The following is a 17,540-nucleotide window of genomic DNA, read 5'->3' as shown; positions in this document are numbered from 1 at the left end:
GGGGCCGGGGGGCGGCGGCAGGTCTCTGCGCCCGAGTCTGCCGGTCCGCGCCGCGCTCAGTCCAGGGCCTGAGGCTTCACCCGCTCCGCAGCCGGCACCATGCGCGAGATCGTGCACATCCAGGCGGGCCAGTGCGGCAACCAGATTGGCGCCAAGGTGTGCGCCGAGGAGGGGTTGGGATGGGGGCGGCGGGTACCCAGGGTGCGCGACGGGGAGGGAATGAGGAGGGGACGGCGGGTCCCCAGGATGCGGGACCAGGAAAGGGCCCGGGTCCACAGGGTGAGGACCGAGGAGGGGTCGGGGAGGGGGTGGCGGGTCCCCAGGGTGCGCGCCGGGGCCGAGGAGGGGCTGGGGAGCGGGTGGCGGGTCCCCAGGGTACGCGCCGTTGCCGGAGAGGGGCCAGAGAGAGGGTGGCGGCCCCGGGTGGCGCGTTCTCGGCTGAGGCGCCGGGCGGGGCCCAGGAACCACAAAACCTGATCTGCCCGGATGCGCGCGGCAATGCAGCTGTGTATGCCTTTAATCAAGGCCTTTTGAAATTTCCTCGGACCCGGCCCTTGTGCGGAACGTGGTTGGTATTTCCCTGGTAGATTAGCCTCTGAGATTTAGATGGGGGCTGCGGTCGTATTAACCCAAGGTCCTCATGCGGAATTTAATTTGTATATTTTGTCTATAGTTTGAATGAGAAAATGCAGTGTCATCGGGTGATAGATGTTAGGGAGACGTCTCATGGGTCCCACAGACGAGGATGTTAGACAGATCTCTAATGCGAGCACCATCTAGACAGGATGACATACCACGTCGGAGTCCGATTCCGGTCTGCAAGGTGGCAGGTGGCAGTCCTGCTCTGTGACAGCCGCCCTCAGTGGGCGAGGCGCAGCCGCATGGTGCATGGGTGTGGGCGGGCGCCTGACAAGGACGTGGTCTCTTTCAGAACCGCCATATTGCCCACCCCAGCCTCCCGCCCCCTTTCCTGCTGCAGATTCACAATGCAGCCAGCCCCTCACTACCGGGCCAGCTCCAGCCACTGCCCCCGAGGGGGCTCCCCAGCCTCCTGCCCGCCCCTCCCCATCATTCTCCTGCTGCGGCCAGTGGCCAGAGGGCAGTGTGAATGTCAGTGCATAACACTGCGCTGCTGGGGGGTGGGGGGCTGGGCCACTTTGTGCCAGGAGACAGTGAGCCCTGCGGGCAGCCGCAGGGCGGGGTCCAGCTGGTCCTGGGTCCTGTCTGGACCCGTCCATCAGCTAGGATGCTGACACTCAGCCCTGCCTGGGAGTGACAGCCTCCCCAGCGTCCCCAGCTTCCCTAGCTTCCCTAGAAGGGACCTGCAGTGCCCACCCTCCCCCGCAGGGCCCCTCCCAGCTTTCCAGTCTGTCTCCAGAATATGGCTGATGCTCTGCAGATTCCAGAGCCCCTCGGCAGCAGCTGCTGGGAGACGGGGCGGTGGGTATTGGTCTGTGTGGGACGCATTCGCTGTCCGACCACAACGCCGCTGCTCCAAGGGCACGAGAGGAAGAAAGGGGATCCCTCCTGACACAGCGTGCCAGCCCGTCACGTGCTCCTTTTTTGTCCCCAGTTTTGGGAGGTCATCAGCGATGAGCATGGCATCGACCCCACCGGCAGTTACCATGGAGACAGTGACTTGCAGCTGGAGAGGATCAATGTGTACTACAATGAAGCCGCTGGTGATTATCGGAACATTTTTTGCCCCCTCGCTTGCTCTCCGTTCTGTGGCAGACGCAGAGTACTAGGAACATGCAAATGACAAAGGGCCTCCTGCCTTCGTTTTAAATGTCCACGGCTGAGAATCACACGGCAGAGTTCCTTAAGTCTCCTGCACGTCTGCCATGACTAAGCAAGCCTGACCTCCCTTGTCAGAGCAGAAAGTGCTCTGATCTCCTGCTTTTGTCTCCTGCTGGAGTTTTCTCTGATGAATTCTGCCGTGAATTCAGGCACACAGAGCAGGGCGTTGTCTGGGATTCCTTTGCCAACCTCAGGTCTAAGTTCTGCTCTGTACCCACAGGTAACAAGTATGTGCCTCGGGCCATCCTGGTGGACCTGGAGCCGGGCACCATGGACTCAGTCAGGTCTGGACCCTTCGGCCAGATCTTCAGGCCCGACAACTTCGTGTTCGGTACGTAGCCATGACCCAGGGGCACCGGCCCAGTGGGTCTCCTTCCTCCTCAGCCCTGTGGAGATCCCAGCTCTGACTGCTGACTGCTGAGTGCGGGGTGGAGGCCGTGTGTCCACAGAGAGTCCTGACTGCACCCGGTCCACGGGCTGTCACTCCTCCAGCCCCTCCGGGCAGCTCAGAGAACAGGGCCCGCCTGCAGAGGCTGCTGCAGCCCCCCGATCACCCCCGACACAGCAGCCTGGGAAGGGCAGTGAACAAAGAGCAGAGAAAGGCCTCAGACAGCAGGTAACGCGTCATTTCAGGGGACCAGTGACAGCAGGCAAGCACTGCAAGAAGCCAGAGGCCAAAGGCACAGGTGTGAGCAGCAGCTGAGACAGCTGCTGAGAGCGCACGGCGCCCGGACCTCACTGCCTCTGCCCTGTCTGTTCACCGTGGCTGATTTAAGTATTTACAGAAGGTTGTTTGTTCTTAATTGTAAACCAGTAGGGTTTTGTTAAACCATCTTCTTACTCAATAACCTCATATAAACTAAACTTTTTCCTTTATTAGATCTCCAGTGTTTTTGAGGGTCACTGACATAAGAAGAGTTTTCTGTAGGTAGAAAGGGTTTCTAAAAGAATCTGTCCCCTTTAAAACTAGTCCAGAGTCAAAATGACAGAATTTAGAATTCCTTATTGAAGTTTTAGTGTCTAACATTCTCCTTTCCGCCCGGCAGGCCAGAGTGGTGCCGGGAACAACTGGGCCAAGGGCCACTACACGGAGGGCGCCGAGCTGGTGGACTCGGTCCTGGACGTGGTGAGGAAGGAGTCCGAGAGCTGTGACTGTCTGCAGGGCTTCCAGCTGACCCACTCGCTGGGGGGCGGCACGGGCTCTGGGATGGGGACCCTCCTCATCAGCAAGATCCGGGAGGAGTACCCCGACCGCATCATGAACACCTTCAGCGTGATGCCCTCGCCCAAGGTGTCGGACACCGTGGTCGAGCCCTACAACGCCACCCTCTCCGTGCACCAGCTGGTGGAGAACACGGACGAGACGTACTCCATTGACAACGAGGCGCTGTACGACATCTGCTTCCGCACCCTGAAACTGACCACGCCCACCTACGGGGACCTCAACCACCTGGTGTCGGCCACCATGAGCGGCGTCACCACCTGCCTGCGCTTCCCGGGCCAGCTCAACGCCGACCTGCGCAAGCTGGCCGTGAACATGGTGCCCTTCCCGCGCCTGCATTTCTTCATGCCCGGCTTCGCGCCGCTCACCAGCCGGGGCAGCCAGCAGTACCGTGCGCTCACGGTGCCCGAGCTCACCCAGCAGATGTTCGACTCCAAGAACATGATGGCCGCCTGCGACCCGCGCCACGGCCGCTACCTGACCGTGGCCGCCATCTTCCGGGGCCGCATGTCCATGAAGGAGGTGGACGAGCAGATGCTGAACGTGCAGAACAAGAACAGCAGCTACTTCGTGGAGTGGATCCCCAACAACGTGAAGACGGCCGTGTGCGACATCCCGCCCCGCGGGCTCAAGATGTCGGCCACCTTCATCGGCAACAGCACGGCCATCCAGGAGCTGTTCAAGCGCATCTCGGAGCAGTTCACGGCCATGTTCCGGCGCAAGGCCTTCCTGCACTGGTACACGGGCGAGGGCATGGACGAGATGGAGTTCACCGAGGCCGAGAGCAACATGAACGACCTGGTGTCCGAGTACCAGCAGTACCAGGACGCCACGGCCGACGAGCAGGGCGAGTTCGAGGAGGAGGAGGGTGAAGACGAGGCCTAAGAACTTCTCAAATCAATTGTGCATCCTTAGTGAACTTCTGTTGTCCTCAATCAAGCATGGTCTTTCTATTTGTATACTATGGTGCTCCGTTTTGCCTCTGTCAGAAATTCACTGTTGATGTAATAATGTGGAATTCCTCTGAAAATTACAGTATTGTCTAAGATATCTATACTAATAAAAAAGCATGTCTAAAACCTAACATCTTTTTATTTTAAATGTTTTTATTTTTTCACTAAATGCTTCTTTGCTTTTTTGTTTATAATTTCTCAATTTTTTTTCTTTCTTTTGGAGGCAGGAGGTAATTAGGCTTAATTTATTTGTTTGTTTGTTTTTTAACGAGGTACTGGGGATTGAACCCAGGACCCTGTGCATGCTAAGCACACACTCTAACACTGAACCATACCCTCCCCCAACTAAACACTTCTTAAAATGTTTCTGGGGCAAGCAATTTTAAAAAAATAGGATTTCTACTTTAATGTTTTTAATTAATAGACTTTCTGGTCGAGATAAAAAGACTTCTTTTTACAAAATCTTCACTGGCCCAAAGTATTAAAGGAATCCCGTAAACGTGTGGAGGGGAATAGGAATCAGAGGACAAACCTTCCTCCCTGAATTTCTGCAGTTGCAGGGACGCTATGAAAATGGAGACTCGGGGGCCCTGGGCACAGACTGTGTTTGATTTCTCTGCTTCTCTTGACCAGTGAGCGCTTGTACCTCTCAGATAAAAAGGTACTGCATAACTCACGTCCTACAAGAGCCGTCACGCACACTACAAATGCATCCCTGACGATTCATTTGAAAGTAAAGTATATCATGGTAGGAATTTATTTGTTAAGACAATGGTAGAAATTCACAACGGCGTTTAAAATCAGACTTAATTTTTGTAGCTATGAAAGCTAGAGGCTATTTTTAGTATGTCCTTATTCGAGCTTGATTAGGAGTGGTTTGTGGGCAGCAGGAGGCAGCCTGGGAAGGCAGGTGGACTGAGGACTGTCCCGGGGGTGGGTTTCGGAGGCAGCGCCAGGCCACCTGTTCTCAGCGACACCGTCATTGTAGGAAGTCTTCTGCTAACTTGTTGAATTCATCTGCAAAACGCAAGTGCAGGTTGTGCTTGCCCTCCGGCATCAGATGCAGCCTAAAAAGAAAAGCTCATGGTTAGTGGCCCACCATTTAAACCTGTTACCCTCCCGACACGCCACGGGCATCCCGTGAGAAACTGCCACTTTTTTTCTAACTGCTGTTACAGAGAAAACGTGCACAGTATGAAGTTTCCCGGGATACAGACCTAAGAGTGAACGCCCAGAGGCTGACGTCACAGTGACAGCACACACACTGTATTCAGAATTGAATCGGGTTGAGAAATGGTCTGACTATAAACCTGACTGAGAGTAGGGAGATGCAATTTGGTGGTTACCTTAAAAAAATCATTTTAATAAGGTTGATTTTAAGAGAGAGAGGGTTGGAAAGATGATAAAAATATGAAATGCCCTGAATCCACTGGATTGGAGCTTCGTGGAATAGTGGGAAAACCCAAATCAGAGTTCAGAGCCCCCACAGGCCTGCAGTGCAAGGCTCCAGATCACCCTGCCATTCTGGCGGACTGCGTAAGGCCGCACACGGGCACCCACGGAGGGCAGGTACACGGGCGCATGAGGCCGGAGCCCGCGTCTCCCGGCTCCGCAGCCCACATGTGGCTCTTGTGGCAAACCCCACGTCCTCATGAGGCGTCTTCTTTTCAACAGGGCTTTCTTTGGTCAAATGTGGCTGGTCTGTAACTTCTTTAATAAAAGCAGACTTCTCTGAGTTCTACATTTATTAGCTATAAATGTGCAGAACTCGTAAGCTTTAAACGAATGAAAGTTCCCAGGATGTAAGCCCTAGTTTGAGCTGTTCTGTCCACAAAAACAACCGGACGCTGAAATGACTACACTGAGGCCAAATGCTAGTTCCCGCATTGCCTGATGCTGCTCTCCACAGCTGGGGGCCGAGAGCACTAGGGAGGACGCGTGGGGAAAGGGCGCCGGGGACGGAGCGGCCCCTGGACTGTGTTGGGTCTCTTGCGACTGGACCACATTGGGGTCGGGTGGAGGTACCCAGAAAATCAGGATCGTCGACGTGAAAGGAGGACCTGTTGTTGGCATGTTTCTGAGGCCCCTGCTGTTCAGGATGGAGCCCAGCGGCCCTCCCCGAGGAGCAGGGCTCGCAGGGAGGCTCCCAGTGTGGGCTTTCAGGAGCCACAGAAGCAGCCCCTGCTGACGGCGCTGGCAGTCAGGGGTTACGTCTGGGCTGCATGGCGCTGTCCAGGCTGTGCCGAGCTGGATTCCAAAGCAGGGACCCTGCCCCGCCTCACTTGGAGCCCTCCTCTGTGGGCAGCCAACCCACTCCCATGATTTGTTCAGATTCCCAAGAAGGAAGGAGACACCTGCCGTGAATCCTTTGTAGGCTCAGTGCCGCCTGCACCCTTCCTGAAGTGACCCAGGGCTCGGGAAATAAAAACTGGGCCCTTGTTTAAAGTACGGGGGCCCTGTTCTGAGGCAGCTACACTCAGAGCGGCACTGGACTATGACAGACAGATGGACAGACAGACAAGTGAGGGTATGAGAAAACTGCTCTGCTCCTTGGTGGCGTTGGAGGTCAATTCCAGGTCCTCAGCAGAGCCCCTCCCTGAGGTCTGACACAGGAGTCCCTGCACTTGACCTGCGATGCTCCCCTCGGGACAGCATGGCCACGGCTGCTGACCCAGGCTCTCATCCAAATAACAAAAGGGTCTGATTCCGGGCTCATGGGAGAGTGGCTTTCACACAATCTGCTGGCCAACGGACGCCCTTGCTGGTGTGCGGAGGGGACAGCCTGGCCCATGCTGCCAGCACTGCCCGAGCTGAGGCTCCTGCCTTCACAGAGAGCTTGCTTCCGGTCACAGCTGAAGGCAACCGGAGGTGACACCGCAGGGTTAAAGGCATGGGCTTGATGGGGGCAAGACATGTCCTCTCTTCCTACACTGCTGGTGGGAATGCAGTTTAGTGCAGCCACTATGGAAAACAGCGTGGAGATTCCTCAAAAGACTAGGAATAGACTTACCATATGACCCAGGAATCCCACTCCTGGGCTTGTATCCAGAAGGAAATCTACTTCAGGATGACACCTGCACCCCAATGTTCATAGCAGCACTATTTACAATAGCCAAGACATGGAAACAGCCTAAATGTCCATCAACAGGTGACTGGATAAAGAAGATGTGGTATATTTATACAATGGAATACTACTCAGCCATAAAAACCGACAACATAATGCCATTTGCAGCAACATGGATGCTCCTGGAGAATGTCATTCTAAGTGAAGTAAGCCAGAAAGAGAAAGAAAAATACCATGTGAGATTGCTCATATGTGGAATCTAAAAAACAAAAACAAAAACAAACAAACAAACAAAAACAAAGCATAAATACAGGACAGAAATAGACTCACAGACAGAGAATACAGACTTGTGGTTACCAGGGGGGTGGAGGGTGGGAAGGGATAGACTGGGATTTCAAAATTGTAGAATAGATAAACAAGATTACACTGTATAGCACAGGGAAATATACACAAAATGTTATGATAACTCACAGAAAAAAATGTGACAATGAGTGTGTATATGTCCATGAATGAAAAATTGTGCTGAACACTGGAATTTGACACAACATTGTAAAATGATTATAAATCAATAAAAAATGTTAAACAAAAAAAAAAGACATGTCCTCTCTTCAGTACGGGGTCTCCACTGGCAAGTGACAGCACCACTGCTCACTGGGAAAATGGGGACAGTAACAGTGTCCCCCCACAGGGTAATTCAGAAGACGACACTGACTGTGGCCACACGGTAAACACTTCATACGTGTTCGCTGCTGGCCCATAATTCCATCTACGCGGCACTTCACAGTGTGAGAGAGTCCTCAGGAAGGTTCCAATTATGCTCAGCATGGTAATCAAGTGCTCCAACCTGCGAGACTATTTACATTTATTGGCTAACAGAACTGACTGCAATTGGAACCTTCTTACCTTAAAGAGATTTTATGAAACGTCATGGGTAAGAGTCATCTAGAAAGGACGAGACCCCACCCTCTGTGAGATACCAGGACGAGGCTGGCCCTGTCTGGAGTTGGTCCTGTAACCTGGCCCCAAGGGGTTCCTGGGCTGCCTGCAGCAGCAGCTGGAGGAGAAGGTGGGAGAGGAAGGTCCCCTGGGCACCTCAGCCTGGAGGGTCTAGCACTGAAGCCAGGGCAGCTGTCCTTCCCTTGGTGTCTCCCAGGTTCACCCTCCACAGCACTGGAATGAACCTGCCGCCAGCATGAATCCTTCCCACTTCACCACTGCTGGTGGCGCGGCTCCCACTGGCCTGCCTTGGAGGCCTGGGGCCATCTTTCCGCTGGTGGCCAGACTGTACGAGGCTAGGAAGCTGCAGATTCCTTCCGTGATTCAGACAGAGGACAGCGTCTGGCCTGTGACTAGAGGGCCTGGGCACCCGTAGCCATTCCCCACCAAGGCCAGGACCTCTGCAGACAGTTCAAGCCAGGTGCTCCCAACTGTGATGGCTGGGTTTACACATCATCTCAGCTGGGCCACAGGTGCTCAGATATTTGGTCAAACATTATTCTGGATGTTTGTGTGTGGGTGTCTTTAGATGGGGGATTAACATTTTATTCAGTAGACTGAGTAAGGCAGATTGCCCTTCCCACTGTGGGTGGGCCTCATCCAATCAGTTGAAGGGCTGAACAGCGATAAAAGGCTGACCCCCCCCTGAGTAAGAGGGAACTCCTGCCTGTCTTCAAACTGGGACATTGGCTTTTTCCTGCCTATAGACGCAAATGGCAACATCAGCTCTTTCTGGTTCTCAGGTCTTCAGAGTCAGACTGGACGACACCGTCAGCTCTCCTGGGTCTGCAGCTTGCTGACTGCAGACCTTGGACTTCTCAGCCTCTACAATCGGCTGCGATTCCTTATTCCTGCAGCAAATCAATCCCTCTCTAAGGATATATAATGTGTACACATGCACATGTATGTATGTGTGTATTTGTGTGTGTGTGCACATGCTGCTGAAAGCTGTGACCAAGGGCTGTCAGCCTCTGACCTACTGCCATGCGACGCGCTGCTGCCTCCTGGGCCTTGATCACCTACACCTGTACCATCCCAGCCACGCGAGGCAGTTACTGTGTGCCGAGTTCTCACTGATCTTAAATGTACACAGACCTCCTCATTCATTCCTCAAAACCTTATTCTGAGAAGAGAGGCATGATCCTCCCCAGGTAGCGCCCAGGAAACAGGAACAGAACACAGGTACCTGTTTATGGGCACAGTTCGTCACAGAGCCGGCCCTCGGGCCCAGGGCCCCCGAGACCCTGTGGTGCTCCTGACCACCGGCGCCAGGCTAGACTCTGGTTCCCACCCTTCCCCTTTGGTGACACAGGACCTAAGGTGCCAACTCTTCGCACACGTGGACTTTGGCTCTGGCTCCTGCCTGCCTGGGCTGCTCTCTGGCCCCAACCTGCAAGTGGATTCTGCACCACACTCCTGGGCCCGAGTCACCTGCAGGGATGCCGTCCACGTGCAGTGCAGGGACACGGCCCATGTGCTGCCCATGCTCTCCTTCCACGTGGTCCGAGCACTCTGAGATGTACAGCCTGCAGCCCAGGACAGAGGCCAACGTGCTCAGCTGCAGAGAAGGCACCAGGAGGGGCCGCGTGGCCTCCGAAAGATGCGTGACTGGAGAACAGGACGGGGAGACATCTGAGTTGTGATCGGAAGGCTGGGTGCCCGTGGCCAGGCAAGGACAGGGCGGGGTACAGAGGACTCCAGGCAAGGCGCTGGTCACGGGCAGCTGCGTCTGAAACCCAGATCCTGTTCTCTGCTGGGGCCCCCAGTTCCTGAGATCTAAGACCTCAGAAATATACTGTCATAGGGTGAATCAGGTCCCCCAGATTCACGTGCTGAAGTCCTAATCCCAGGACCTCAGTGTGACCTTGTTTGGATAGAAGGTCTTTAAAGAGGTGATCATGTTAAAATGAGGTCCTAAGGGTGGGCCCGAATCTAACCTGACTGGTCTCCTCGTAAGAAGACTAGATCAGCACCCAGACACACACAGAAGACCCTGGGAAGACCCTGGAGGGCACAGAGGGAAGGCAGCACCTACAAGCCGAGGGAGGCTTCAGGAGAAACCAGCCCCGGCGACACCTGGACCTCAGACCTCCAGCCTCCAGGCGATGAGGGGAGAAGCGTCTGCAGTTTAAGCCGCGCTGCGCGGCTACCTGTTACAGCAGCCGGAGCTGACTCACACACCGGCGAGCACCCGCGCGTCTCAGCTCGCTGTGAAGCCACCCCTCTCCCGAGCCGGCTCAGCCCCCTGCCTGGCCTGCCCATCACTCCCACCCCGAGGGGTTGCTGAGTGCTGGCCTCTGCTCAACACAAATTCTCGGAAAGCGAGCTGGGCTGCCTAGCGGGCAGCGCACACCTGGCAACAGGAGTCGCCCAGGCAGGGGCTGGCGAGCAGGCAGGTGGCAGCGTCAGTGCTCTGCGGTCCGGGAGGGAGGGCTGGGCAAGCAGTGGGTGCACGGGGCGGGCAGGACACGGGACCCTGGGGGCAGGGCTGGCTCCCCGTCACTGCTGGAATCAGGGTGACTCCTACTTCTGCTGTGTACCTGGACTTCTGCAGAAGGCTTTGTTAGGAAGAAGCGTTCAACTGCCCCAAAACAAACCTTACAACCACTGAACTTGACCTATCTCTGATGCCTCTTCGCCTCCAAGAGATTGTGTGATTCCTCTCCCACAAAGAGCGAACAGAGAGAGACAGGAAGGACTGACAGGCAGGAAGCAGGGCTGCTGACGGCCCAGCCTCCCTCCAGCCTCTTCCAGGAGAGAAGCATCTGCTCCGTACCTGATCTCTCTCTGCAGTAGGTCTTTGGGGGACAGACTGTGTCTTTAAGTTTAGTTGTAAATGTGCCCGGCGGGGAAACGGAACATCAAGTTCACCGTTTGCGCCCTGCACGCTGAGTTGCTCCCTGGTGTTGGAAGGCCTGGTGTGCAGTCAGAGGACGACTCTGGTGCTCAAGGAATCAACCCTCCCCTTGTGGGTCCAAAATTATGAACCGTGTTTCAGGTTCAGGCCCAGCATGAAGGGCTCTCCCGGCAGAGGAAGGTGGCAGTGTAACACGCAAGCCGGTTTCAGACGGTCACTGCCAGGAACACAGCACTCTCGACTCACTTGTTCCAAAGAATTCTGCTCTAAGAAAACGACCTTCTATAAAGGAGTGTACTGAAACCATTAACATCTCAGCGGTAAGGGAATATTTTTCTCCCATACTGATGTGTTCTGTTGCTAGGAGACAGGTCTGGAACAGAATTCCTAAATTAAACTTTCTCGCAGAAATTTACTGGCTCTCTAAGGGAACACACTGCATTTATCACGAGCGTCAGTCTGCAAAAACCTGTCATTTCTGAAGCTAGAAGACAACCATGTCAGCAAGTACACACTTCAGGCATTTTACCATCATATTAAAATAAGAGTATGTTTACGAGACGCAGCTGTGCCATGGGTGGAAAGCACTGTGTTAGGAGGGAAAAAGTCTAGGATTTGTCATTTATGAGCTATGCAGCCTTGGAAGGTTACTTAACACATCTTGGTCTCGATTTTCTCATCTCTAAAATGGGTGCAATATTTCCCCCCTTTAGTTTGTTGTGAAGTATAATTAGATATCGTATACAAGATACCTTTTAAAATATGAAATGCTATTTGGACATAGGGATTATACAGGACTACAGTAATGACATTTTATTATAGACTGAGAAGCATGTCCTCCACATTTAAAAGTTCTTGGAGAAATCTGTCTGTAAAATATGTCACGGAATAAACAGTGTGCCTAGGAAGGAGAGGAACGGTTTCTGAGCCTACCTTCCCTGCTGCATCGTGGGGACCCGCAGCTCAGGGACCTCTACCGGCCCTGCCAGGGCGCCAGCCCCCAGCGGGCGTCGGGAATGGCTCGCGGGCGGCGGGGAAGGGAGGGTTTTCTTACGTCACTAATAAAGCCAGTTTCAAAAGAACTCCGTACGGTTCCAAAGACGTCCTGAGTAATGACAGCATCTCTGGAATTAATATGCAGTCTCTGAGGAGGTCACAGCTCCCCTCGGTGCTTACTTTCCAGTATTTTTGTTTTTCAGAGAAACCAGGCCACTATCTCCTGATCGCACCTCAATTTCACCTACGGGATGGGATGTACAGCCACCACATGCCAAGGAAACACTGAGTTTATCCACCTTGGAATCTTCACCTTGATATAAGTACCAGCAGAAGCTGACTCTCCTGTCAGCCGAAGTATTTAAACTATAAATTTCTGTTCCACACAAAAACAAATGGGGCTAAAGAACAGAATTTCCACCGACATGTCTCACTAGGTTCTCTGGCGCCCCCAGGCTCGCTGGCCGAAACAAGGATGCCCAGGATGAGTAACACGTCTCTGCCACCTGCTCGAGTGAGCCCCTGACCCGGCCGGCCTGGCAGACCCCACTGTTTGGCGGTTCTGAATTACAGATTTTCCTCTGATGTGTACATACTTAAAACTGAAATAACATGAAAAACTTACAGAACAATTTTTTAAAAAGCAGGAATCAAAGTTGAATATAGAATATAATTGTATCTATGTTAAAAAATACTGGAAAGGAGAAACACAAAAATGCTAATAACAGGGGGTTGGAAGGGTACCCCTGCTCAGTGGTTGAGCATGTGCTTAGCATGCATGAGGTCCTAGGTTCAAACCCCAGTGCCGTCATTAGGAAAGTATTAAGTAGAAAATTAAATAAAATGAGCAAAGATTTTAAAAAATGATTTAAAAATCCCACATTGAAAAAACACTAACACAAGTACTTCAGTGGGTGACAAGGAACAGGTGCTTAGTTTTCCTTTGATTTGACAAACTTTCTTTGCCGGGTGGATGGTGCTTTTATGATGAAAGCTCCTAAATTACTACTCCGCTATGGTTGACGACGAACTGTCACCACTGCTGCAGCCCCAGCGCCCACCGTCCCAACTCGTCACCCACAGCTCAGGCTCCTTGTGCCCCTCGCTCCGGAAATACAGGACTATTGGCTGACACTGGCAAAGGGGGGCGGGGTACCCCTTAAACCTGAGCCTCACACTTCCTCTCCTCCTACGGCTTCTCCCGTCTGCCCCCCAGGCCCCCGGGGCGGAGCGCTGGCCCAGGCGTGACTCACCGGGACCCTCTCACGTGCTGGTGTATGAAGTCAGCGTGCGAACGCGGGACCAGAGGATCCCTCTCCCCGTGCACGACCAGGGTGGGGCACTGGACCAGGGGCAGCAGGTGCCGACAGATGTTACCTGAAAGACACAGAGGTCCCCGGGGGTCAGCGGGGCCGGGCGGGGCAGGGCAGACCTCAGCGTCCGTCTGTGCAGCACTGGCTTGGGTCAGATAAGTTCCTGGGGTTTCCTTTTCTGTTTCTTTGCTGGTGTTTTTCCTTGCAAGATCTACTAGTAAGCATGCAGTTCTGCCTGCTTACCTTCAGAATCCAGGTACAGCAGGAGTTAAGGCGAACAAAAGCTCCACTGGTCTCCCTGCTGCAGGGGGCAGCTCCCTGTTTGCCAACGGTGACGGGTGCGTGGTGGCAGGAAGGCTTCTCCCTGGAAGCACGGCCCTGAGTGCCCAGGGGACAGGGCTCGGGCCACAGTGATCCACCCAGCAGGCAGACGAGAAGGCTGCCAACAGTCTTGCTGTAGGGTGAGTCACGTCGCCAGACTCCCTACTTTATGGCATCCTCCCCCCCTTCTCTTTCTTTCTTTTTTTCTTTAACAGACTTCTAGTGTTAGGTTTGTAACAGACTGAGCAGAAGGCAGAGAGTTTGCACACACCCGGCCCCACACACGCACAATCCACATCGTCAGCCCCGCCCACCAGAGGGAACGTCTGTCACAGCCGAGGAGCTGCGCTGACACGTCACCGGAGCCCGGGCGTCCTGAGGGACACGTTCCTGGTGTGCACGGTCGGGGGTTTGCACAGACGGCTACGACACGGACCCACCGTCACAGCGCCACACAGAGCGTTTCCACTGCCCTACGGCCCCTCTGCTCTGGCTGTCCCAGAAGGTGCGGCGGCCCGTCTTTGAATCGGGCCGTTTCCTTACTGTTCGGTTTGAAGAGCTTTCCGCGTATTTGGATACAGTCCTTGGCTGATGGGTCTTTTGCAAACATTTTCTCCCAGTCTGTGGCCTGTCTTTTCATTCTCTGGAAAGTGTCTTTGCCAGAGTCAGTTTTTAATGTAACAATTAACACAGGACATACTTTGAACTGCTGACTTAATTCCACTTCTGATTTCAGCGTTCTAGCCTCTTCACTACCCTCCTCAAGAAAACACAGAAGCTTACATCTCACGAATCTGCCTTTTTTGGTGGAGAACTGTCTCCGACACTGTTCACAGCATTTCTTGTTAAGAGGTGAGGAAGCTCATTTCAAGGACCTGTCTCTCCGGGCAGATCCTGCCTTTGCTCAGGATCTACTTGCTGTTTTGAACTTACACCAAAAAAGTCGCATTTCCAAACGTGCTTTTCATTATGAAAGTCTTGACGGGTGACTCATTCTGGAAATGATTCCTGAGTAGACCAAACTGGTCCTTCAATCTCAGCAAGTTTGTAACTGAATGTGCTTCAAGATTAGATCTCAACTATTCCCCTTTCTTTCAGCAATTAAAAAAGGAAAGTGAGAGGAAGTAGCTACAAAAAAACGGACTTGAGTTCATAACTTCTCTTCAGGATGTCAATTCTTCCTGTTATTGGAAGTCATGTGACTTTTCCAGATTAAGACAGGAAGACACCTGATGGCTAACGGGACATAGTTTAGCTCTGAAGATGGGAAAAGAACTCAACATTCTCTTCCTCACACCACTTCTGCTGGGGCTGAAGGCCACGACAGACAGTCCCTCTTCTTCTGTCACACGAGACACAGTGGGGTGACACCTCTAAACGTGAAAAGGCGGAAAATACAGGGACTGTTGCAGCTTTCGGCTTCCTAATCACCCATATTCTGGAATCAGAAAATGAAGACTATTCGAGGCTTCTGGAGAATTATTTGTCATCACACACACAAAGCACTCAGAGAAGAAAAGAGCAGCCTGCTATTAAAGACTCAACAATGTGAACCTTTGTGCACAGTCTGTCTCTGGCGGAGGGCGGGTGTGTCACACAAGGACCCGTATTGTGTGCCGTCGCCAGCACCCTCTGTTCACACACCCGTGTGCAAGGACAGCGGGCGAGCACATTAACCCCGAGGAGTTCCGGGACGTCGGGGGAGCTCAGCGGTCTCTCTAATCCGCAAAGGGCCTGCCAGCCGTCCATGCAACCTACCACCTGGAAGACGCTTGAACTGGTTTATGCCGTCCACCCACTTTTCACAGGTTCTAGCAAAGTAGTCGATCCCATACAGGGCTTCCAGAGGCTTCCTTGTTCTCTCACTCCACTTAGAAACATCTCGGATACCTGCGAGACAGAAGTGAGGGCAAGAATAAGGTTAGTCTCTACACGAGTTTATCTTTCCACACCCCCAGTGCAGGGCAGCTCGGAGCTGCGGCGTCTGCCGTCCGGCTGGCCCGGGCTGCTCAGCCTGGCCACTTTCAGTGGCTTCCGGGTCTGTGCTGAGGGCTGTGTCCCCACCCAGATGTGAGCTCCACGGGCGGGGTTTTGCTTTCTGTCCCCCACTGTGTCCCTCCGGCACAAGAGGGGCACCAGCAGGTGCTCACCAAGTGAGTGAAATGAGATCTGCATGTAATGCTTCTTCTCCGTTAAAGGCGTGAGATAAAAGCAGATGTTCCCTTAATTAGGGTCATCTGAGTAAAAAGGACATATTTATAAAAGAGGAGTTTTTCTGCACTGCATTTACGTACACTGAGAAACACACACAGATCACTCATTCTAGCTTCTGCTGCTGAAGCCCCAGGGGCGTCACTACCAACTGCAGACTGCGCTACAGCGACTCACTGTTAGGAAAGGGACTAACAGCTAAAAACCAGCTTGGAAACGAATAAGCAAGTTCAACTCCTTAGCCCAGTATTTTCCTTACTTCTTGAAACACCCGGTGGTGACAGGAAGACCCTTGCCCTCCTGAGCCTGTCGGACATCGAGTGTCGAGGGCTTTGAACACGGTGCTTTACCCACACGACGCTCCCTGACACAGCAGGGCCGCCGCGATCAGGATCCCCACCCAGCGACAGCCGGCACGTTGCCCTGGGCAGGGCCCGGCAGCTGGCGGGCACCCAGTGCACGCCGGGGAAAGGAAATGACCGCATGGGGTAAAACTGCGACTTTCAGCCCCAGTGGCCTTCCGAGCGGGGCAGCCCCGCCACAGCCAGCGCCTGCCTGTCCTCCGCTGACTCCTTTCAGTTGCAGATGGAAGCCCGGGCTCCAGTCCAGAGGCTGAGGACGCCGCGCTGCTCTGCATGAAACGGAGGGGACATCACGTGGGGGTGCAGAGAAGCAGCCCGACAATGAAGAGGTGGGGGGAGACCTGGGAAGGAGGCAGAGGGAAGCGAGGGAGGAAGGGAGGGAGCAGCTGGCAGAACGCCGTGACAGCGGCCAGTGAAAACGTCCCCGCCAACGGCTCTGCCCTGGGCTGCCGAGCGGGCCACACCCTCCGAGAGGCCTCTGGCAGCGCAACAAGCAGATCTTTCATGATAACTCGTGTCTGCTGCGCTGCTGGACTGGGGGGCTGAGGGAGACGAGAGAGTGTGTGTGTGTGCGTGAAAGAAAACAGCTGGGAGTAGGAAGACCACTCAAAGGCAGGGTTGTTCCGGGGGAAATGTGACTGCTGGCTGGGGAAGGGCGGGACCCCAGAACCTGAGATTCCTGCATGAAGCCGAGGTGAAAATGGCCCCAGCCTGGCACCATCACGGTGCCCGAGAGCAGCAAGCGGACATCCCGTCGGAATGAAAGTGCTCTCAACGCGCACTGTCTTTTTGTTTGTTTTCAGACTAAGAGTAAGCAAATATATGCTCCTCATCAAAGATCACAAAGCAATCCGAATCTTTATAAAGTGAACGGAGTAACTAGGAACTTGGAAGAGAAAGCTTAGAAATGAGGCAGAACCCCAGACCCAGAGATGAACAGAGACGGGCAGATGGAGAGACTGGGCTACAAAGTCTCACCTGTCCCCGAAGGAGGAGGGGCCAGCAGGCGACCACGCTTCTCAGAACTGAGGGAAGAACCCACAGACAAAAGTCCAACGTAGCTCCAACAGGATAAAGCAAAAGAAATCCACACGTAGACATGGGGTGGTGAAGCAGCAATGCGCCAGAGGGAGAGAAAAAAACCCTGAAAACCAGCCGGAGACGAGGCACACCGCCGCAAAGGAAGGAGAGTCGGCCGACGACACTTCTCAGCAGCAGGTGAGGCCGGCAAGGGGGTCACTGGGCCGCAGAGGAGACAACTTTCCGTTTATATTTCTGTGCTCAGCCGGGCAACCCCTCGCAGGAGCGAGGGTGAAGTACAGACGTTTCTAAGTAAAAGCTGAACTGACTATTAACAGACCTGCCCTCAAAGAACTTCTAACCAATAGCTTCAGGGAAAAGAAAGCATCTCAGTAGGAACGCCTGAGATGGAAGGAGGAAAGGGG

General features: G+C 53.7%; 2 protein-coding genes across 5 annotated transcripts in view; one reads left to right on the top strand and one right to left on the bottom strand.

Moving 5' to 3' along the window:
- The first annotated feature begins 4 nt into the window (after nucleotides 1-4).
- On the top strand, nucleotides 5-4,106 carry LOC105079775 (tubulin beta-2A chain). Its single transcript, XM_074348011.1, has 4 exons — nucleotides 5-156; nucleotides 1,574-1,682; nucleotides 2,021-2,131; nucleotides 2,847-4,106. Exons 1-4 carry the CDS (start codon nucleotides 100-102, stop codon nucleotides 3,905-3,907), a joined length of 1,338 nt encoding a protein of 445 aa, XP_074204112.1. The 5' UTR covers nucleotides 5-99; the 3' UTR covers nucleotides 3,908-4,106.
- A 595-nt stretch (nucleotides 4,107-4,701) lies between these two features.
- BPHL (biphenyl hydrolase like) overlaps nucleotides 4,702-17,540 on the bottom strand; it is a 28,129-nt gene continuing 15,290 nt past the window's right edge. For 3 of the 4 annotated variants that reach the window (XM_074348020.1, XM_074348022.1, XM_074348019.1), the window contains exons 5-8: nucleotides 15,281-15,412; nucleotides 13,142-13,265; nucleotides 9,467-9,643; nucleotides 4,702-5,042 (exon numbers count right to left, since the gene is read on the bottom strand). In XM_074348020.1, coding sequence (XP_074204121.1) covers nucleotides 4,955-5,042; nucleotides 9,467-9,643; nucleotides 13,142-13,265; nucleotides 15,281-15,412 — 521 coding nt within the window. In that variant the 3' untranslated portion in view covers nucleotides 4,702-4,954. The remainder of the gene's footprint in view (nucleotides 5,043-9,466; nucleotides 9,644-13,141; nucleotides 13,266-15,280; nucleotides 15,413-17,540) is intronic. The other variant, XM_074348021.1, reaches the window with a different exon arrangement.

The sequence above is a fragment of the Camelus bactrianus genome, chromosome 20 (genome assembly GCF_048773025.1).
Source record: "Camelus bactrianus isolate YW-2024 breed Bactrian camel chromosome 20, ASM4877302v1, whole genome shotgun sequence".
Classification (NCBI taxonomy): domain Eukaryota; kingdom Metazoa; phylum Chordata; class Mammalia; order Artiodactyla; family Camelidae; genus Camelus; species Camelus bactrianus.
Note: the sequence above shows the minus strand (reverse complement) of the source record. Positions and strands in the feature narration are given on the sequence as shown.